This window comes from Dermacentor albipictus, chromosome 2, assembly GCF_038994185.2.
Source record: "Dermacentor albipictus isolate Rhodes 1998 colony chromosome 2, USDA_Dalb.pri_finalv2, whole genome shotgun sequence".
Classification (NCBI taxonomy): Eukaryota; Metazoa; Arthropoda; class Arachnida; order Ixodida; family Ixodidae; genus Dermacentor; species Dermacentor albipictus.
The window spans coordinates 91,933,549-91,957,316 of record NC_091822.1 but is presented as its reverse complement, the minus strand read 5'-3'; the positions used below and the strand labels follow the sequence as shown (position 1 = coordinate 91,957,316).

Genomic DNA, 23,768 nt, shown 5'->3' with positions numbered 1-23,768 from the left:
TGCTGCGGCATTGCATCATTCCAACCTTACAGCTATGATCAATTCGAGAGGAAAAGGTAGGTAGGAGATCATATAAAATTATCACGCAGGTAGTAATTGTGGAAATATAGTTTATGAACTATATAGCTTAAGAGACTGACTTTGTTTTGGTCAGGCAGTTTGGATTGAAAAAAAGTTATGTAATGGGTTCACCCAGCTGGCTCCTTAATGCGCGCCGAGAGAGAAGAAAGAAGAAGAAGAAGCACGTCCCCAAAGCGTTTCCGTGATAAAGGGGGCTTCGAGTCCAATTCCGAGGCCTGCACAGGTACGAATATTTGAATGTTATCAGTTCAAAGTTAGCGTTGCTCTTCTCTTCGCGAAGAAGCATAACCGAAGTCTGAACCAATGAAACAGGCTTTTAAGAGCGTTTTCCTGGGGCGCGCTTCTGCGGCCTTTAACCAGAATTGCATGTGTGCGCGGTGCAGCACTACACGGTTTAGTCTAAGCTAAACTAATTCACTCTGATCCTATAAAACAGCATAGGAAATCCCTGACTCTTCAGCGTTGAATAATAGTACCGAATAGTGGAACCAGACGCAATTACCTTTCGCGCAGGCAGCGCATTTACGGGGTGCGAGGTTGCCGGCGCGGCTTTGACGCATCAGCAGCAATCTGAAGAATATACAACATGGTGGTCGACATTTGAGTGGGTGCAATATATCCGATTACTTTTCGTCTGTGCTTTAAAATCCTAATTTCCGCCTAATGTGTCGTTTCCGTCGTTTAAGTGTCAGTATTAGGCTTCACAAATAATATGAGCAGCTGCAACAGACAAGGGGCGTTTAATGGTGTCTATGTAAGCCATAGGCTGAAAGTAAGACAAAGAAATTGACCACACAGACCTTGGCCATAATGCTATCAGGGTTTCATTCCTGTAAGTCACTGGCTTCGACTACATCATAATTTTTGCGATTTTGGCAAATACGTTCGCCTCGCGCCCTTCAACATCATCAGCCTGGCTACGCCCATGGCAGGGCAAAGGCCTCTCCCATACTTCTCCATACTCCCATAATTTTCTGCCGCCCCCTTCTATGCTTCCCTTCTCTTGGAATCCAGTCCTTAACCCTTAATGACCATCGGTTATCTTCCCTCTTCATTACATGTCCTGCCTATGCCCATTTATTTTTCTTGATTTCAAGTAAGATGTCATTAACTCGCGTTTGCTTCGTCACCCAATCTGCTCTTTTCTTATGCCTTAACGTTACACCCATCATTCTTCTTTCCATAGCTCGTTGCGTCGTCTTCAGTTTGAGCAGAACCTTTTCGTAAGCCCCCAGGTTTCTGGCCCGTAGGTGAGTACTGGTAAGGCACAGCTGTTATAAACTTTTCTCATGAGGGATAATGGCAACCAGGCAGTCATGATCTGAGAACGCCTGCCAAACGCATCCCAGCCCATTCTTATTCTGATTATTTCAGTCTCAAGATCCGAATGCGCGGTCATTACCTACCCTAAGTAGATGTATACTCTTAGCATTTCCAGTGCCTCTCTACCTATCGTAAACAGCTGTTCACGAGACTGTAAAACATTGCTTTTGATTTGTGGAGAATAATGTTTACACCTACCCTTCCGCTTTGACTGTCAAGGTCCGTGAACATGCATTGCAACAGGTCCCGTGAGTTACTAAGCAAGGCAATATCATCAGCGAATCACAAATTACTAACGTGTTCTACATTAACTCTTATCCCCAATTCTTCCCACTCCAGGTCTATAAGTACCTCCTGTAAACAGGCTGTGAATAGAATTGGAGAGATGGTACCTCCCTGCTTGACGCCCTTCATCGGGATTGTGTTGCATTCTTTATGGAGGACTACGGTGGCGTTGGAGCCGCTATAGGTATCTTTCAGTAATTTTACATACGGCTCGTCTACACCCTGATTCCGTAATGCCTGCATTATTGCTGAATTTTCGACTGAATCAAACGCTTTCTTGTAATCAATGACAGCTATATATAAGGGTTGGCTATATTCCGCACATTTCTCTATCACCTGATTGATAATGTGAATATGGTCTGTCGTTGAGTAGCCTTCATGAAATCCTGCCTGGTCCTTTGGTTGACAGAAGTCTAAGCAGCTCCCGATTCTATTTGCGATTACCTTAGTAAATACTTTGCAGGCAACGGACAGTAAGCTGATCGGTCTATAATTTTTCAAGTCATTGTCGTCTCTTTACTTATAGTTTATGTCGGCGTTTTCCAAGATTCCGCTACGCTCGAGTTGAGTTGAGTTGAGTTGGGGTTAATGGCACATAAGCAGCTTAGGCTATCATGCGCCAAACACTAGGTATGGATTCTTTCTATAAGTTGGGACACCTCAGTGAGTCCTTGTCTGGGCAAGAGCCCGGAAAGTCCCAACAAATTAGCTAAAGACCTCGGCCTTCTTCTCAGGGATGAGAAGGTGGATGAGGTGTTCTGTATTGTGTAGTTTAACGTTCTGTGAAGTTTTAAAGTTTTATGAGAACTCCTGCTTCTTTTAAAAAGCTAAAAACACATGATACATCGACAAGCGCATCTTCTCCTAAAATCAAAGCTGGGTGAAAAGGGATGTGTTCTTTGTAAAATATGGTAAAAAACGTTTTCCTCAATGGTTCAAGTTTTTTGCATGAAAATAGGATATGGTTTACTGTTAGTTCGTCTCCACATAGTTCACATTGGGGTTTGTCTTGCTTTGTTAGAATGAAGTTGTGTGTTAGGTGTGTGTGTCCTATGCGAAGACGGCACAGAATCACTTCTTTGAAACGTTCCTGGTGTGTGCAAGATTTCCATTCGCCTAACACGGGTTTTAAAAGGTGTAATTTGTTGTTTACTTCATTGTTCCAAGCAGACTGCCATTTTTGCCTTAGTTTATAATGTATTAACTTCATGCAGTCGTTAGGAGGTACCTTTACTTTTGTGATTTCTTTGTGCCGTGCCTGTGCCGCACATGCGTCTGCTCTCTCATTGCCACTAATTCCGACGTGGCTCGGAACCCAGCATAATTTAATGTTCAGTCCTTGTGTGGTGGCTTTTATTAAATTGTGTATAATGTCTCCTATTAATGGTGTTACTGCATTTCTGGCATGAAGAGCTGTGAGTGCACTTAGGGAGTCTGTGTATATGATACTATTTGCGAGGTTCTCCTTTATTATTTTGTCTATGGCTATACAAATGGCGTAACATTAAGCAGTGAAAATGGATGTGCACTGCGGAAGTCTTATTTTTTCTTCCCAGTTCCCCTGTACAACTGCGCTACCAACATGTTCATTTGTTTTCGAACCATCAGTATAAAAGTTTGTGAAGCTGCTGTATTTTTCTTCTAGTGCAAGGAATTCCTGAATTATGTGTTGTGGCGGCGTTTGTGCTTTACGAAACTGTGTTAAAGTGAGATCGCAAACTGTGGGAAAGGTGAACCATGGGGGTAGTGGATTTTGTCTGTGGGTAATGCCAGGTAATGTGTCCGCTATGCCAAGATTCCGACACATCTCTTCAAATCGCATGAGCAGTGGTCTTGTAGTTTGTGGTTTGTTGTTAAATAGTACTCGGGAAAGGCATTTTGTTACAAGTGGGTAGCAAATGTGTTTTGGTAGAGATTGTATCTTGAGAATATATGCACAGGTTAGAGCGGCTCTTCTAGTTTCTAGTGGGGGTTCGTTTGTTTCTACGTAAAGACTGGTTATAGGAGACGTACGGTATGCACCACATGAAATACGCAAGCCTGAGTTATGTACTGGGTCTAATTTTTTAAGGTATGTCGGTCTTGCTGAGCCATACACTATGCAGCCATAATCTAAGGAGGAACGCACTAAGTAACGATAAATGTGTAGAAGACATGTTCTGTCAGAACCCCAATGTTTATGAGACAGTACTTTGAGTATATTTAGTGACTGGGAAGCTTTCTTTTTCAGGGTGGTTATGTGTGGTAGGAATGTGAGCTTTTTGTCAAAAATTATGCCTAAAAATTTGTGTTCATTCTTTACTGGAAGTACGGTTTCATTTAGGTGCAGGGTGGGGTCAAGCTGTAGGCCTCTTTTGAGTGAGAAGAGGACAGCAACAGTTTTTTGGGGTGAAAATTTGAACCCATTTTTGTCTGCCCAAATCGCTAGTTTATTCAATGTAAGTTGTATCTGTCTCTCGCATGTTGGTAAGCTGGAGGATGTGCATGCTATTTGACGGTCATCGACATATACAGAATACATGATGGATCTAGGAATGATTTTTGCTATGGAGTTCATTTTTACTATGAAAAGTGTTGTACTTAAAATACAACCCTGCGGCACTCCATTCTCCTGGACGAATTTCTTCGAAAGGGTTGCACCCAGACGCACATGAAATGAACGGTCGCGCATGAAATCTTTCAGGCAGTTCAGCATCCTGCCACAGATACCAAGCTCTGCTAGGTCGCGGAGAATACCAAACCTCCAGGTGGTATCGTAGGCCTTATCGATATCAAAAAAGACGGCTAAACAGTGTTGCTTGTGTACAAATGCTTCTCGGACTGTATTTTCTAGGCGGACGAGATGATCAGTTGTTGAACATGCTTTTTTAAATCCACACTGGTGGACGTCAAGGAGTTCCCGTGATTCAAGAGTGAACATCAGCCTAATATTCAGGATACTTTCAAATGATTTCGCGAGACAACTTGTGAGAGCTATAGGCCTGTAACTGCCAGGGCTGGTTGGTGGCTTTGCAGGCTTCAGAAACGGTACAATTACGGCTTTTTTCAAAGCCTCTGGTATTGTTCCTGATACCCATATTTTGTTGAAGAATTGTAAAAGTGCGTTCACAGCAGCGTCTGAGAGGTGAGCCAGCATTTCATAATGTATTTCATCAGGGCCGGGTGCCGTCTGTTTACCTGCGGACAGTACTTTTCGGATTTCGTGAAATGTGATTAATGCATTATAGGGCTCATTTGTAGAGCCACTTGTAGGAAGTTTTTGTTTTTCGGTTGTATGTTTGTGTTTCAAGAACGATTGAGTGTAGTGTGAGGAACTTGAAACATTCGAAAAATGTTCCCCTAGTACGTCTGCCTGTTCCTCTATGCTTGTTTGTGTGCCAGGAGCTGTTAAAAACGGGATTGTGAAAGGGGAGAAGTTGCCATTTAATTTACGGACTTGTTCCCACATTTTTTTGATGTGGTTGAGCTGTTAATACAAGATATGTAGCTCTTCCAGGAAGTTTTCTCAGCATCTCGACGGATGCGGCGTGCGTTGGCTTTTGCCTTTTTAAAGTTTACGAGGTTATCATAGGTTGGGTATCTACGGAATATGCCCCACGCTTTGTTTTGTTTCTTTTTTGCTTCCTTACATTCCTGCGTGTACCAGATTTTATGATTATGTCGAACCACTCCCGAGGACTGAGGAATAGCTAGCAGCGCGGCATTAATAATACAGGTTGTGAATAATTTGTTTTGATCGTCGACATTTAGATTACTCGAAAAAACTTTTTCCAAGCTGGCCTGTTCTTGGAACAGTGCCCAGTTTGCTAGGTGCAGCTTCCAACGACGTGGCTTGCTTGGGATGATTTCCGGTGGGGATGATAGGGTAATTTTTACAGGTAGGTGATCACTTCCGTAGGGGTTGTCAACAACATCCCATTTAAAATCGGTAAAAAGTGATGGAGAACTAAAAGATAAATCTAAGCAGCTCATTTTTCCTGAGCTTGGAGAGCAATACGTGTGTTTTCCTGTATTGAGCAGGCAGACGTTATTTGATAAAATAAAATCTTCTAGGATACGGCCTCTAGTGTCTGTTTGGTCACTACCCCCAAAACACGAGTGAGCATTAAAATCCCCTACTACTAAATATGGCTCTGGTAGTTGTTTAAAAAGTGATTCTAAATCATGAAGTGTAACTTTTAAATGTGGTTCGAGATAAACAGTACATATGGTAATTGTTTTAAAATCAAGGACGGTTACTGCTGCAGCTTCATATTTCGTTTGAAGCCTGATTTCGTGAGTAGCAGCACCATTTTGGACTATGATCGCGACACCTCCAGAGAGCCTACTCGCTTGCTCTCTGTCACAACGAAATACTTTGTAGTTTTTTAAAATGTTCTTATGTTGTTGTCCTAAGTTCGTTTCTTGTAAACATAAAGCCACAGGAGAAAAAGTGTTTAGGATATCTTTTATGTCGCTATAGTTTTTGATAAGTCCACGACAATTCCAATGTACCAGGAACGCCATGTTTAATTATATTGTAGGGGTGTGGCTCTAAATGATTAGGTTCCTCGTGTTTGAGGACCCGTTATAGGGGTTTTTTCTTTTTTCTTTCTTTCGAGTGAGTTCTGCCTCCGCGGTTGCGGGGGCGGATCGGGAGTTGTCTCCATGGCCTCTCCTGAGGCGCTGGAGCTCCGCGACAAGGCGGGTGTGTGTGTTTTAGGCCTCTCCCGTTGGGGAGAAACCTCTTGGGCGGCCGGCTTGAGGACCGGCGGGCCCTGATTAGTAGGTGGCAGGGAAGCTTGCGCTGTCTCTGCCTGGGGCGTGGGTGGTTCCGCTGAAGGCCCAGTAACCGTTGCCTCAGCAGCCACCGAAGTTTGGTGTGGCGCTACGCCCCGTCGCACCACATCGGCGAAGTTATTTCTTCCATTGAAGAGGAATGTGTTTGTTAGTGCGATGCGCTTTCTGGCTTCTTTGAATGAAACGTTTTCTTTGGTTTTCAGTGTGATGATTTCTTTTTCTTTTTTCCAGGACGGACACGCCCTGGAGTACGCGGCATGTTCTCCTTCGCAGTTTACGCAGCGCGCTGCACCGTTACAGTTTTCAGTAGCATGTTCTTTTGAAGCACATTTTGCGCAAGTTTTGCGGCCCCGGCAACTCTGTGAGCCATGGCCGAACCTCTGACAATTGAAGCACCTGCGGGGGTTGGGAATGTAAGGCCTTACATCTATTTTCAAGTATCCGACTTCTATTTTTTCAGGGAGTGTGTTGCTGTTGAAGGTGAGGATCAGGTGTTTCGTGTCAATTTCTTTGTTGTCCTTCCGGATTTTGATACGGTGAACGTCTATGACATCTTGGTCGGTGAGCCCTTCAAGCATTTCTTGTTCTGTTAAGTGTACGAAGTCGATTTCTGATATTACACCGCGGACAGTGTTGAGGGTTCGGTGGGATGAGACAGAGACAGGGATGTCCCCAATGGACGCAAGGTTTGACAGTTTGGTGTATTGCACGTTGTCTCGAAGTTCGAGCAGCAAATCGCCACTAGACATTTTTGAAAGCTTGTAGCCAGGGCCGAGGGCTTCTGTCAAGGATTTGGATACTGTGAATGGGGACAAGATTCTTGCTGGCTTTTCTTGTACTTCGCTATGTACTACATGATATTTTGGGAAAGTAACTTTCCTTTTCTGGAAAAATTCACTTGCTTCGGTCCGCCCTCTCTTATGAGAGGGGCGATCATTTTGGGGGAAAGGAGGAGCCATAGGAAAAAAATGTATTGTTCAGCCACGGTGCCAGCCGCCCACCATGGAGCCCAACGAGGGGACGCGACAGGAACATGCGAACAAGTCCAGCACACGCCAGCTGTACATCGAGACTATAACCTAATACGACATAACCAAGGTAGGTTAGCCCCACAAGGTTAACCCTTGCCACCTACGAAAAATTGAAGTGAATAGAAGATACAAGGAGACAGGACAGGTGTGAAAGAAGAGGGTAAAGAAAAAGCGTGTGGAGGAAGAAGACAGGAAAAGGTGACTGCCGATTTCCCCCGGGTGGGTCAGTCCGGGGGTGCCGTCTATGTGAAGCCGAGGCCGAAGAGGTGTGTTGCCTCCGCCGGGGGGCCTTAAAGGTCCAAACACCCAGCTTCAGCTCAACCCCCAGGATCCCCTTTTCCCCAGACACGGCAAAGCCGCGCACGGCTACACGCGGGAGGGTCCAACCCTCGTGTGCTCGGGTACGTGGTGTCGCAACACACCAAACGCCTGCTCGAGGTCATGAGGCATTGTGTATACAGGGTGGCCAGTTTTTCTAGAACAAGCTGCCCACAATCCTTCAATAAGTATGCTGTTACCTGATCCTCCCCAGGTGCCTTCCCTTTTTGCATAGCTCCCAAGGCTTTCTTTACTTCTTCCGGCGTTACTTGTGGGATTTCAAATTCCTCTAGACTATTCTCTCTTCCATTATCGTCATCGGTACCACTGGTACTGTATAAACCTTTACGGAACTCGTCAACCACTTGAACTATCTCATCCCTATTAGTAATGATATTGCCAGCTTTGTCTTTAAAGCATACATCTGATTCTTGCCTATTTCTAGTTTCTTCTTCACTGTTTTTAGAATTTCTCCGTTCCTGAGAGAATGGTCAATTCTATCCATATTAGGCTTCCTTATGTCAGCTGTCGTACGCTTGTTGATTAACTTAGAAAGTTCTGCCAGATCTATTCTAGCTGTAGGGTTAGAGGCTTTCATACATTGAGGTTTGTTAATCAGATATTTCGTCTCCTGCGACAGCTTACTGGTATCCTATCCAACGAAGTTACCGCCGACTGCTATTGCACACTCCTTATTGATGTGCGTAACACTGTCGTTTATTGCTTCAACATTAAATTCCTCTTCCTGAGTTAAAGCCGAATACGTGTTCTGTAGCTTGATCCGGAATTCCTCTATTTTCCCCTTTATCGCTAACTAATTGATCGGCTTCTCATGTACCAGTTCTTTTAGTTCCCCTCAAGTTTAGGCTCATTAGAGTTCTTACTATCCTATGGTCACTGCAGCGCACCTTGCCGAGCACGTTTACATCTTGTATGATGCCAGTGTTAGTGCAGTGTATGAAGTCTAATATTAGGTTCGCCATTTGGGCTCCTCCACGTTCAATTTCGGCTATCCCGCTTGCGGAAGAAAGTATTCATTATCCGCATATTATTCCGTTCTGAAAACTCTACTAATAACGCTCCCCTGCTATTCCTAGACCTTATGCCATATTCTCCCACTGACTTGTCTCCAGCCTGCTTCTTGCCTACCCGGCATTCAAGTCACCCATTAGCATAGTGTACTTTGTTCTGACTTCACCTACCGCTGATTTTACGCCTTCATAGAAGCTTTCGACTTCCTGGTCATCATGACTGGATGTAGGGGTGTAGGAATGTACGACCTTCAATTTGTACATCTTTTTAAGGTTCACAACAAGACCTGCCACCGTCTCGTTAATGCTATAGAATTCATGCATGTGACCAGCTATATTTTTATTAATCAGTAATCTGACTCCTAGTTCTCGTCTCTCCGCTAAGCCCCGGTAGCACAGGACGTGTCCACTTTTTAGCACTGTATATGCGTTTTTTGTCCTCCTAACTTCACTGAGCCCTATGATATCACATTTACTGCCCGCTAATACCTCCAATGGCACTGCTAGGCTCTCCTCACTCGGTAAGGTTCAATCGTTAAACGTTGCCAGGTTCAGATTCCGATGGCGGCCTGTCCAGACCCAGATATTCTTAGCACCCTCTGCTTCGTCACAAGTCTGACCGCCGCCGTGTTCCGTTGCTTCGCAGCTGCTGGGAGCGGAGGGCCGGGGTTTCATTGTTGTATACTTATAGGAGGTTGTCGCCAAGTACTGTACCAGCGTGGGCGATCCTGCTCCAGTGAGGGAGTGCGTTACCGCTTCTGGTAACCGGGATCAGGCCGCACTCTAGGCCTGTTTATTCAATTTTATCTACATGCAGATTTTTTTCTTTTTTTATCCGGTGCAATATTGCACGGCACCGGGATTCCAACCACGGTCCCCTTGCAGGCGAGGCGGATGCTCTACCTCTACGCCACCGCTGCCACCCCGCCCCCTTGGACAGTAAAAAATACGAACATTGCAGCAGCTTAGCATGAAGAAATGAGAATGGCTAGCTAGTAACTTGCTTCATCATGTCACATCCGTACAGACAGACAGACAGACAGACAGACAGACAGACAGACAGACAGACAGATAGATAGATAGGTGCCAGCTTACCAGAAATAAAAACTTGTATCTTAGAAACTGGCTTCAAGAAATACGTTCCTTCAAGCCCTCTCGCCCTCTTTCGTCAATTTTCTTTACCAATCCCCATGCTGCTTTTAGTCTGCCTCCAGTGTCCGAATTTTTCCGGGGCAGTTATTACACTGGATTGAAAGACGGTCTTCTGTAGTCAAAAGTCTACTACGAGAAACCAAGCCAAATGCTTTCAGCCAAACTCACTTTCCTCGTCTTGTAATTAGCTCACGCGCCTCTTACGAACCGTGTTCAAAATTTTCTAGTTCAGTCACGCACAGACCAGTACCCGATCTCCTTTAGACGCCTTTGTGACCGTGGTTGCAATGGTGCAGTGGAGGCTACGTCAAATGCACTGCAGTCAACTGGCCACATGACATATTAGCAGAGACGAATGAACTGTTGGCTCGGAATTATCCTAAACATATTAGGTAGAAGCTCGAAATGAAGTATTATTTCGTGTTGTTATTAAGTGACTATGACATACGCTTTTTATCGTGGTAGCAAGGTAGCAAGTGTTCCCAAACAATCTTGATCAGATATCCACATTCATAGATTTGTATGAGCGCGAAGAGAGACGTATCACATCGCTTTGGCAAGATAATATTCTATCCTCGTTTAAAGGAAATGACTATGTTGATGCAGTGCTTAGTGGTGCAAGGACTAAATATGGCAAATTAGACTCGCACAAATTCCGAACTACGCGCCTGTTTCCTATAGAAGTTGAAATGGCACGCAGGACGAAGCCAATCCCGCGGACATGCCTAGAGGACCAGACGAGGACGTCGACGTTGACAAGGGTGACGACAGCCAGATAGGGCAATGGGCAGCTATGCTGCTTTTCAGCCTGATTGGAGTTTTGCCAGGAGTGGCGGCGAGCGCGATCTTCACATACTTGCTCCACGGATCCGTCGAAATGTTAGAAAGTGAGAAGGTGAGGTGTGCATCAGAGTTGTAGGAATGCAAATTCGAATTTGAAGGCTCTCGCTGTTAGGCTAGTTTGTCTATCATGTTGATTGGAAAGCTAAGGACGAAACGATTCTGACGCCTACGCATGAAACCCTTGTTGCCTATTCTCTGTCCTATTCTCTTGAGGTACGTTGTTTGATCAACGTAGTAAGCCTAAATGTGCGCTTCTTTGCAACACCATCGGACGTGACAGAAAGTCGTATAACGTTGGCGGCGAAAATATGGCTGAGGGGGAATATTTATAACGTGCAACGGAAAAAAAAAAGATTTCCTCGCGATATGCTCACACACTGGTGCCGTTGTAGCAACGCTAGGCACAAAAGTCCTTTATGGCCGCGATCCATACTTTACCAGGGCGGCCTATAGCGATGAATTCCTCCTCAAAAGGTGTACGCCTGTTGCTTTAAATACAAGGAACATGGCATTTCACATCGTCAATAAAGGCCGCGACGAGTAGTACGCACTGCGTCGAAGTAATAGTATCAAACCATGAATGATGTGTGGTGTCCCCGTGGACCATCGGTAGTAAGACAAAGTTGCTAATACGGCGGTATCGAAAAATAACGAACCAACAAATTTACTGCACTGCTTCGCTGCTCTTGTAAATGTACAACAATAAGATGTTTGTGACGTAGGTAGTCAAATATTTCCCCATCATTCACGGGTGCATCGTTTATCAATGTGCATGAATATTGCTGCGTTCTCCTTCTTGCAACAGGACAATCCACTGGCAGCACCGAGACAGGCAGCAGCGCCCTCCGTTCTGACAGCGCCTCTGTGCACAACCGATGACTGTCACTACCTCTCTCAGTGGCTCCAGCTCACGCTGAAATCGAACTCGGATCCGTGCCATGACTTCTACGAATATGTGTGCAGTACCTACGACGATCCGTATAAAAGCCCCTTAGCGAGGGTACGTAATCAGAGTAGTAGTAAACTGGTAGATAGAGACGGTGACAGAGCACCGAAGCGTCGTACTGATTTTGCAACATGAAATACAGAGGTATGTCGGGACGAGAAATGAACTCGCATCCAGTACTTAGCATGGCTGAGTGAGTCATGATGAATGACCTGGCGTACGGCTTGTATCCTATAACATGTTACTGAGCCTAATCATCGGCAGCTTTATTGTCAGAAAGGTTCCTCTAAGATGTTGACGATGGACTTAAGCTACAGGGCAATGTGCAATATTTGGGCAGTATGTCGCTAAAAGACCGTCTCATTTTCACTAGTATGCAAAACTGCCCCTTCTCCCAATTAGTACATAACGATGCCGCAATAAAGGTGCCGTGGGACGGCAAAACACGTTATAAATGTTTCACAAATTGCAAGACGCCTTCTTGCAGCACACGAGTTTAACATCTGGGAGCAATTATAAGTGCAGTACAGCATTTAGATTGCTCTTTGCCATTGAAAGGAATATACTCCTTGCCTTGCATAGTGACTTTAGTGCGCCCGTTATGTTTCTATCCCTCTTTCTGTGTGCGGTTAGTAAATAGCAGACACATTGGCGTTTTCTAACGCTGGTTCACTGCTTTCAACAAACACTGCTCATGAATACACAGATTCAGTGGATATTGTGAGTCACCTTCGCGTGTCGTTTCATGCTATCACACGTCGAATCTGTGAGTTCCCGATCTATTCGGACATAATCAGACTTACACACTATCGCATTCACGGGGACTCACTCAAATGGAGACAAACACACTACTGCTGTAGCACTTACTAAGACTTACGTCGACTCAGACGCTCGCCCACTCAGGCACACCCCTACTTGAAGCCGAGATCATATCCACTAGGACGCACTCGGGCTCACTCATTCTTAAGACTGACTCACTGAAGCTGAGTAAAATTCGCACGCAAGGCGAAGCTCCGTTTTGTGCATGTCGAGGCATGATTAAGTTTACCGGCTTACAAAGCTTCTTGAGAAGGAAGTCATTGGATGGTAAATTTCGTTCCATAAAGCAGTACGTAACTAGGTATCTTCGAACAGCCATTCACCTATTTTATAGACGAGAAAGAAAGACTAAAAGCTATGGATAACATATGCATGTGCCGTTTGCCAACACAACACAATATTTTTTAATATCTTCAGCGTTACTTAGAAGAAACTACGCTATGTTTCTTGGTGTGGCTATTATTTACTGCGTCGCTTTTAGCGCTACGCTGTAAGATACTGTGGAACGTCTCTTGATTTGCCTCGTCCGGTCATTCACAGGCTTCCAAAGATATTTTCTCCGGCACCGTTTCGGCCCTGCACGCCACTCATGTCCCAGCCATAGATCAAACATCCTGGCAGAAAGCAGCTGGACTCTTCCAATCCTGCCATGCTCTGGCCACCTCGCACGAGGACCAGGTGGGTTTGTAAATTAAGTAGTGTCACACCTGCGACAACTGAAATGTTTTTAAGGATCACATAGATTAACCTTCCGGCCTCATGTTTATCTTGATCCCTGAATAAGGTGATTTCGGCTTCATTTTTTTGCCTCGCCTAATATGATGTGTGTCGTCAAATGCGTTTGGTGACGAGCAAATCTATTTCGAGCACGGCTGCATGATTCCAGCGAAGTTATGTTGCTCCAAGTGGTATTTTACCGAATATTTCTTCTTCTGGTATCAGTAGTAATGCGAGTCACTGAGATACGCCAAAAAGCAAATCTGAATATGAAAAAAAAATGAAGTACAGTTATACTGGAGAAAACTGAAATTTTCAAAAGTGTCTGGGAAAATAGAGCAACGACGTTGCCAAGAAGCAAGTGTGTTCAAATTCTATCGCATAACAAGTTCGAAACACACGCCACGGGATCAACTGGGACAAAACAAAGCCCACTATCACGGAGATAAACGTATCAGCAAGACATCTCAGAAACCCAATGGTCATCCAAGCGAGTGAAAACATATTTAACAGGACGCAAGGAAAGCGATTCCACGTGAATTCTCATACCCTAGGAAATGTGAGCGAGGAAATGTAAGCTGTTATTTCGCTTACTGGTTTAATGTCACCGAAGAATGTTTGCATATCGTACAATGTAAAGCGTTTTTGTAACATCTAGTGACATATTGTAGTAAAAGTGATTTTACCCGGCCAGACCGTGTTCCCAGAAGCTCTTGATTATTTCTACAGGCGTTAGTCACTTGGAACATCTTGCATCGCACAACTTTCCGAAATAAGGTTGAGCAAAGTCTGCCAGTAATATAGCCTTTCACCCTCCTACAACGCTTCTGAACATCCTTGAACTTTATTAGTTACAACACAACTATGCAGGTCGCCTTCAAAATAAGCGCCTACCCTTCGGTAAGGTCCGTAATATGCTGATACGACTAGGCCCTTTTATGGAACAATTTGTGCCACGGCGCCAAATCCACGGCAGCATGCCGGATGTTTTAAGTACGCCGAGCCAACTGTGACCGTTAAAAATACCTGGGCGGCCGCAATGGCTCCTCCGCACAGAGCGTGTTCACGGAGCCCCTTCGCCTCCAGTAGCGAACCTGAAGCGCCCACGCACACGCACACCCCACCCGTTTGTTCTTTGCGACACTGAAAAAATCTGGCCGGCTTAGCTCCCATGATTTTGCGACCTCGCATTACTTGTAAAGAGCTTCGCGCTCAGATGAGATACAGACGACTCGTTATTCAAATGGATGGCAACAAGGCTTGAGACTGGGCTAGTAGGTGTCCCGCGTTGCTTTGACTTCTTTGAATGGAGGTTACATGATGAGTTTGACAGCGGCCCCACTGGACAGCAAGGGCAAGTGCATCAGCCGGGTGGGGAGTGGCGGCGAAGTACGGACTCCGATAGTGCTCGCATTGTAGTGTCGTTGAAAAGATGGGACATCAGATGAAGTAGTGTAAGCGTCAGGAAAGAAGATTCTCTAGACTGTCCTCGATAACAAAAAGTGTTGTCCAAAAATGCAGAAAGTTGGATTTTTTATGCATTTTTTTACAAGTGTTGAGACACTACGTGATGTGGCCCTCACGTTCATTGCTTTGCATTTGTTCGTTCAGCCGCTTATGGGCTCATTGGGAATTACATGCCAAGAGGAAGTAGGGAACTCGAAATTGATGTATAAAAAGAATGCTGCGTTGCACATGTTTTGCATGCACCGTGCTTAACCGGCCAATGTTTACATAAAAGTGGACAGAGCCAAAATTCATTCTCATAATGAAACACGGAGGACAGAGCAGCTGCCGACTGCTTTCCTTTAAGGTTCGCCGCGAGGCTTTCAGCGATGCTGGTCAAGAGTGGTACCGAGAAACCTGCGAGCTTCAGTCTGGCTACTTGCTTTTCGAAGCATACATCCACTTGGTGGATGTATGCTGTCCGAGAATCGCTCACGGCAAATGGTTGCAGTTATACCATATGTTCACCAGGTTGCGCACAATCTCAAAAAGGTCAGTAGGGCAGGCGTCAGGTTGCTGTTTACTGCCAAAAATAAGTTAGGTAGCCTGTGCCACCAAGTCAATAGGGTAAGCAATAACAACAAAAAAAGTTGTAAAAAACAGCACAGACAAAGGTTTGTTGGTGACTGTTGTGACTGTGTGGTGTACAAGATCCCCCTCTCATGCAAGCGTTTTTATATCGGCCAAACGGGGCGTTGCATCAACGACCGCATGCGCGAGCACTTCAACAAATTTCAAAAACGGGAAAAAGATAGTCAGTTGTCACTACATTGCAATGAATGCGGCTGCAAGCCATTTTTCGAAGGTGTAACCTGTCTGTCAAAATATCGTGATGACCGCGCACGCCTTATATCCGAAGCCTTCCACATTCATGTCAGTGGCGAAGCATGTGTAAGCCTTCCGTCCATTTCTCTCCTTCCGAGGGAGATTGCCTTCTTAATACATTAATTGCAATTCCCCCTGCGCATGCCCTATTCTGTAGATTCTGTGGTTCAGATAGCGGTGGAGCATATATATGCTGACTGACGGAATAAACACACTTTGGTTGTTAGTCAGCGCTGTTGTCTGTGTCCTTTCACTCGTCCCGTCGTTTAGCGCTGTTTTTATTGCTCATAATCATGAACCAACCAGCCCAAATGCGTACTCTTTTGCAAATAATGCAGGTTTGCTATCTGCGTGCGAGAAGATCTGTTTGGGGGTGCGTGCAGTGAAGGGCAGTAATAATAATAATAATATATGGGGTTTTACGTGCCAAAACCACTTTCTGATTATGAGGCACGCCGTAGTGGGGGACTCCGGAAATTTTGACCACCTGGGGTTCTTTAACGTGCACCTAAATCTAAGTACACGGGTGTTTTCGCATTTCGCCCCCATCGAAATGCGGCCGCCGTGGCCGGGATTCGATCCCGCGACCTCGTGCTCAGCAGCCTAACACCATAGCCACTGAGCAACCACGGCGGGTAGTGAAGGGCAGTAAGAGTAGGGCCCTGACCATTTCTTTTAGTTCAACAAGATTTTCAGTGACATATCAGAATCTCTCCATGCATCGGAACTACAAGCCTACATTTTCGGCGCGCATCCTGGTGTCAGCATGCAAAAACTAAACACAACATAAAAAAACCACCTAATGCGGTTTCATGATGAATCGATGATGATAGTGTCTAAAAGAAAGTTCATCCGCGCTTCCACTTTGTGAAGAATATAATAAGAAATTATGGGGACTTACGAGCCACAACCACTTTCTGATTATAAGGTACGCCGTAGTGGAGGACTCGGAAAATTTCGACCACCTGGAGTTCTTTAACGTGCACCTAAATTTAAGTACACGGGTGTTGGCCTGCTGACCACGCGACCTCGTGGTCAGCAGGCCAACACACTCTTTGTGGAAGGACGAGAGGCGAAGGTGTGGTACGTTTCCCGTCAATCGACGGATCTGTCTTTATATTATTATTATTATTATTATTATTATTATTATTATTATTATTATTATTATTATTATTGCAACACACAACACCCACTAGTGGTAACAGTGTGTGTAGGACGCAGCTGGCGGTTAAAGTGAGCCTGGAAGCGAGCGACGATATACGTTGACCGGGGTGCAATCAAAAAAGTGCACGAAACAAAACAACTTTGCCAGTAATTTACAATTGAGCATATTTCCTAGTTAATTAGCTGAATGAAATTTGCAACAAATGAATAGCGGACAGAGATGGGGCTGTCCATTTCCCTCCCGTAGAAGCCCAGGTATTGATAGCTGATAGGAATTTCACAACCTATACAACTTCACTGTGAAATACGTATTTATGAAAAGTATGTACAACTCGGAGTAATGTTAGAGTCGTCTGAGCTGCTAATTCTCATATATTTTTTTTTCTGGACAGTTTCGATGAAGCGACAGTTACAGCCGTTTTCTGTAACCATACTTCCTGCGTAGACGGCGACGTAGTGACAGCAGAAGGGAATGCTGCAACGTTCACAACTTCACTGTGAACAAATTATGGCAAATAAATGATACTTGGCCTAATGATAGAGTCGCTATAGGGGCCAATTGTAGTATGATCTCTTTCAAGCTGCCTTCCATATATTGACATCTACAAAGCATTCGCGACAAACTGGGGACGAATATTTTCTCGTTTGGACGCGATGCGTAGACGGACGGACATCGATTACCGCCGGAGGGTAGTTACATACAGCTTCGCTGTAGATATACAAATACTTCTAGGCTTTGATACTTTTTATGCCTACTTTAAAGAACTTCGTAATAAAAATATAGCAAAGACAGTGATCTCCGCAAGCCCACAACACCAACAACAAAAATTGGCATGCAAAAGGGTGCGACACGGTTCTATAGTTACCATTGCACTTTGCTGTGGCGAAAGCAGGAGAGATGAAGACCCTCCCAACACGAGCGCTCGTGTTGCGTGTATCTCATTCCACCTTTTTCGCCCTGTTCCCACAGTTAAGAAATGGAAACCTTTCTTATAAACAAGGGCCTAAAGATTGAGCCATTTTCGGAAAGCTTTCTTTGGTTACCGCAATTCTTTTCGAAATTTTCATGTGCTTCATTTGTTAAATGCTAAGCGCGCTAGAAAGTGTATCTTGCCTTTATGTGCCAGTGTATTTTTGTCAAATAAAATTGTAGAAAACGTAAGACGCTAAAATCATCCCTGATTTTGATCAAATTTCCCTTCTGTGTTGTTTGCTTCATTGATTATTCGTTATATGCAAAAGCTTGTTGCATTATTTTGTTGTAGATACAAAAGAAAGTAATAAACACTGATGCATAGGCTGCGATGTTCACGGCCCCGTGGACTAGTTTCTATAATGTCGTGCGGCGCAAGCATCAGGTTTAATTATGGCTTCCATTTGTCCAGGCAATATAATGCTGCCACTACCTATAATAGAGGCTCAACAGATAAGGCGTCTTCATGCGGAACGTGATGTCACGGGTGTACCTTTCTGCCGCGCATTCCATGTTCGAAGGGAAAGAAACGCAATGACTCCCTAGATTTTGAATAAACGCAGGTGGTATACTATAATCCACGGTTTTGTTCTGTGGTGTTTCCTTATAGCCCCGCTGTTGCTTTGAGGTAATGCAAGCGTTCTATCAACCACACCATCAACCATAAACGTTGCTACGCGTGGACAGACAACGACAAAGGAACCAATTATAACGTTTTTACAAGCAACGCCGTCACAGACCAAGATAGATACCATCTGTGTATTTGCAGTATGTAGCTGCTATACCGACATAATGTCTGCCGCCTCTGTACCCTTTTCACTTCGGAATCTTTGGAGACTATCGCTTTTTAGAAGTCATTCTATGCAGCGTTATTATATTGCTTGTTACTCCCTGCTAACGTCTAACATTTAACGCATCACCTACTGCGCGCTCAATTTTCACTGCATATACTTTTCAAACATTTTCACTGCCGATAAATTTAGGGCCCCTGGAGCCACGCTAGACATGTTATCTTTCGTGAAATCATCTCGTATCTTCGAAAACAGGGCTGCCGCACAGTTTGGCCGCATCTGGATTTGGCGCCAACTAAATATAATGCATCATTCAGTCGATGCACTTGTATCAACATAGCTGAGGACCAGCCCATGTCTTTTTCGTCTTCTTATCTTTCAGTATAACTAATCAATTCGGACACGCATTGCTCTGAAACCAAATTCTTCCTGGTATTGCCCAATAGATTTGTAACACACATTACGTTTCTGGTTAGAGCATATGCACGAAAGTGCAGTTATGTTCTTCAAAATGATGCATCTAAACAAGCGATTCGCTTCTCTAAAAAACTCCTCCGTGCAGGTCAACGACCTTACAACGTGGATGGCATCCTTGAGCCTCGACCTCAACAACCAGGCAATGGCATTTGATCCAATTGACATGGCGATTCGCCTATCGTTGGATTTTGGCCAACCATCCATATTCTTCATCACACCACATCGCACGGTCTTCATGGAGAATAAGCGGTTATTAGAGGTATAGCTGCTCACTACACTTGCTCACTGCAATTGCTCACTGCAGCTGTTATAATCAATCAAGCAACGAAACTATCAATGTGCCTACGTTTCTATGCCGTGTAAACGCCCCTGGTGCAATAGTCAGCGGAAATTTCTCTGAACATGTACGCGAAGGTATCAAAGTTTGAAGTTTATGTGTACTATACAGGGCGAAAAATATTAATTCAGAATAAAAATGTTCATATTGACACGTGTACTTGTTTATCTTTATCGGGCGACCACGTTTAACCGCCTAACAAATATCGCACAGCGCAGGACGCACCTGCATGTATCGGAAGTTTCTGGAATGTTATCGATGGTTCTATCCCATGTTTGCCACCGAACCTTGTGTAATCTGATTGCATGTATGCGCGACGCGAATAGTGTGGAACATTGTGGAAGACACGCGGGTCCCAGTGATTACTCTGGAACATTCGACGACTGATGTATAAAAGCCGACGCGCCTGACCCGCTGATCACATTTTTGCCGATCGCCGACCGTGTTCGCCACTTTCATTGAGCATTGAGTGTAGCCTGTTTTCTGGGCACACGTTCGCCCATTATAGTTTCGCAATTGACAGTTTTGTCAGTGTCCTCATCAAGACGAGGTGTCAATATGCAGATGAACTATTGCAGCCCAACCAATCACCTATTGAGGATCGCAATGATGAAATATTATGCTTGCTGTAATTTTGCATTGTTATATATCATATCTATGTCTAATGTAAGGCTCTTTCAGTGCCAATCTGACGAGGAAAAGCTCGAAGCTGATTAAATCTCTAATTGACGTCCATCAAAGTCAATGTCTTCGCAAAGAAGATGGGCGTGAGAATGGGACTGAGTCACTGCGCAAGGCACTAAATCCGTCACGCCTAGCGTCAGTGGAGCATCAGGAGGGTGGGACTTCTAAAACTGCAGTGCAGAACACTTTGTTTTTTGCTTAAATTACATACCCAAAGAAACGGCTTACATTTGGCACACACTACCTACGGCTCACATTAGGTTCGGGATCGGCCCAGGCTTTTCACACTGCACTATATTAGAGCCAGCCCACGAAAACAGCTAGAAATCCAGATACCAGACGCAGGCAAGTGAATGTAACTTGCCACGGAAGGCAATATCTTCACACATGACTGACAATGACAAATCATAACTTTCTTGGCATCAGACGCCAATGGAAGTATAGTAATGATCGCCGGCTACTTGCCACCGCCAGCCGGTGCTCAGCCCTAGCAAACCTTCTATCTAGCATCCCACAGCGAAACAGAAGCCGAGCTCAAGTTGGACATCCCTTTCGGTTCCTTTGGCGTTATTCTGTCACGTCAAAAAGACTTACGCGAAAGCAAACTCTGCGATTTTAACGATAGACATCGCAATGTGCTCAACGAACTGCAGAATTTACGGCCCATTCAGACGCCTTCACAGTGAAGAAGTGCTCTCGAATGCAGAGCGCTCCTCAGCACCAAAGTTCGGTTTTTCCTTATTCAAAACTGAAGATAATCATTTGCTAAGTGGAAGGTAGTGTGTTAAGCAGGTGTACACAACAATCTTTACAAGAATCAGACTTAGGGTTAGCTCAGTGTGCTAAAATTAGGCAGTATAGCGAACCAATCGCTTCAGTTGAGGCGCAGTTTGATGGTTCTTTAATCATTGTTCTGGCTGATATGGTGCCCCTCACCGCAGGCTTACAATTACGATTCTACGGCTCCTATCATAAAGAGAGACCGCAAACTGCCTTGTGGACGCTGGCACCGAATACAAAATATTGGATAATGTAAAAAAGTGTCCGAGGATTGCGATACGCCCTAATGCGAAATTTGAGCGCAGCTCGATACATAGTTCCATTTCGCCATATATTGAGGCAAAAAATTTGAGACTGATATCACCGCACCTACTGGCAGTGGGCCAGTGGCGTCGGCACTTTCTCAGAGTGAGGGGCAGTATGGGATTGTTGCCACCATGAGCGGCATCGGAGCCAGCGGTGGAAGAAGACGACGACGAACGCTCGAGCAGTGGCACAAGCGCATTCCTGCGGTTAAGCCGAGGGATGCCGACTCTCAGCCCAGGAATAGGCGCTTGAAAGCAGCGCTCTAAAAATCATTCCTGTGTCTAAACGTGACTAGAAGGACGCGTTTGTGCACAGCACACTGGGCCAAGCGGGTGACAGCAATGGAGCATCCTATAAATTACGAGGCAGACAGAACATTAGAACAGATTAACATTCGTATTATTACAAATGAAGCGCAAATAAAAATGATTTGATCACACGGTCAGCGCCACCCAGGCTCATATGCTTTGACTGGAATCCAATGCTCAATAATGTGTGACGTCCTGGCGCTCGGTGGAACTGTGCTTGTCCGCACAAACTGCATAGAAGATTTATAACGCGTTCTAATGCTTTATAATTATTTTCAGGATGTGCTTTATGTGCGGTTTTTTTACCATCCTTTCTATGCTGTAATATTTATCTAAGAATCCTCTATGATAGCGATCTATGTTATTTTGCAAACACCTGATTAGCCATACTGTCGCGGTTAGGTAGGTACTTTGAGAACTGCTACAAACTGGATTATACTGCTCACTGGGCAGGTACGTCAGGAATCGCGGAACTAGCGCGTACCGGTGCAGAAGGTTATTGAGGTGTTCATTACGAATCACTAGTGGCCGTTTCCAAATTGCTTAACGAGCCGTCATTCCGGCACCCAACGCGAATAGTTTGGAATGTAGAGCTGCCTAAAAACCTCAGTGACTATCACTCAGCAAATGTTCCATTAGGACGCAATGTTAATCAACGGTATTTTGCAAACGCCTGATTAGCCATGCTCTCTCTGGTAACGTTGAAGCGCTTGTTTTCGCGCTTTTTTTTTCGCTTGTCTGAAGCGTTTTGTGTGAAGAATTTTTTTTCAGTGCAGTTCCCCATTTTGTATTTATTTTGTTTTATAAACCTACTCGTGTAGCACGCTACTAAGAACTTGTTTACGATCGCAGTATTTTTAAATAAATAAAATAAAATAATATAAGTTGGTGCGTAACATAGCACAGCACAAAAATTTGAACTGAAATACGCGACACGCAATATTGCTGGAAGGAACTGGGCACAAGCGCGATCTTTTACTCTCTGGTGGCATTTTTGTTGATCAGCACCATTTAGCACAGCAAGACAACTTTGCTAATGATTAAAATAATTGCTCCTGGGCTAGTTGGTTCATTTTACTACGCAATGGTACAAGGCAACCAAGAGCGGAAAATGCTTAGGACAGGAAAGAAGGACGTTACCGAGGTCGAAAAAAAGTTCGGGACAGGAAATGGCGCTACTTTATGAACCGCTTGGTCCTTAAAGAGACGTTAACCACCAATACATAGGCGCAGGCGCCGTCCCTGCGGTCACACAAAAGTCGACAGTGCTGTAGCCATTGCAAAGTGAAGACGCCGCAAAATCTAGATCGAGTGCGCGGTCGCGTGGATAGCGGCTTGTTCTAAATAAAAAAAAACACAAATAAGGGGAGGCAAACTGTTCATGAAAAAAAAAAAGCGCTTAGGGTAGGTCGTCAAAGAATGTGCGTAGAAGCGGCGAAACATGCAAAACAAAAAAATAATCAATTGTTGGGCACGGTTTTGGTGAGCCGGAAAAAGGGGAAGGAACCGAGGCCCTATGACAACAGCTGGTTGTACAACTTCCGGTGCGTTTCCGCCGTTTCGGCTCCCGTCATGTTCATACGTATATCTTATTATTTTAACCACTTGGCACTCAATCACGCAACACACCCAAGTCTCAGAACACGGCCATTTTGTCAGGCCCATCAAAATGTTCCTTCTGCGGGTAATTTTTGCTGCCGAGGTTGCTCAGTGCCTACGGTGCGGGATAGATTCGCTGCAAGGCGCCCACATCTTTTGAGGAGGGGGAGATGGGATTGTAAGATTTTGACTGTACTGAATTTCCCATTCGCGTAATGTGCTGGAAGTAATATCGCAATGAATATTTATTATTTTATTAAATTCGACGATTCCCAAAGTGCACGCATAATTAGTAGCCGTACGGCACCGAGGCCAAAATCGTACGGCGGCAAATCCATTGTGTGATTCAAACTAAACTGCCTCTGAATAACTCACCATCTTTGGATTTTCTAGGAGCTTTCAAAGCGCTTTCCACCTTTCTTTGCAGATGCGTATATATTCCGAAGAAGCCACGCGGTATCTCAAACGTGCCAATTATTCCGAAAATGCGGAAACAAGTGAATACGAATTCATGCTGGGAACATACGGAGTCGACGCGAGTGACGTCCCACAGCTTGCCGCTGACATCTTGGGCTACGAGATGGAATGTAAGAAAATCATTTTCCTCGTCATTTTGTTGCTAAAACCTTAGCCGACCACAATGTAGCGAAGTACTACACTAGAATGCTAATCCTGTGTAGTATATATAAATAA

The 23,768-nt window shown here is 44.6% G+C and overlaps 1 protein-coding gene across 8 annotated transcripts in view; it reads left to right on the top strand.

Moving 5' to 3' along the window:
• Positions 1 to 202: 202 nt before the first annotated feature.
• The window catches only part of LOC135902706 (neprilysin-1-like), a 76,462-nt gene continuing 52,896 nt past the window's right edge, over positions 203 to 23,768 (top strand). For 4 of the 8 annotated variants that reach the window (XM_070533730.1, XM_070533735.1, XM_070533736.1 and 1 more), the window contains exons 1-7: positions 203 to 304; positions 6,700 to 6,716; positions 10,701 to 10,895; positions 11,649 to 11,843; positions 13,149 to 13,286; positions 19,147 to 19,320; positions 23,503 to 23,662. In XM_070533730.1, the coding sequence (XP_070389831.1) occupies positions 208 to 304; positions 6,700 to 6,716; positions 10,701 to 10,895; positions 11,649 to 11,843; positions 13,149 to 13,286; positions 19,147 to 19,320; positions 23,503 to 23,662 (976 nt within the window). In that variant the 5' untranslated portion in view covers positions 203 to 207. Of the gene's footprint in view, positions 305 to 1,267; positions 1,342 to 1,743; positions 1,874 to 6,699; positions 6,717 to 10,700; positions 10,896 to 11,648; positions 11,844 to 13,148; positions 13,287 to 19,146; positions 19,321 to 23,502; positions 23,663 to 23,768 lie in introns of all 8 variants that reach the window. The other 4 variants (XM_070533733.1, XM_070533731.1, XM_070533732.1 and 1 more) reach the window with 4 other exon arrangements.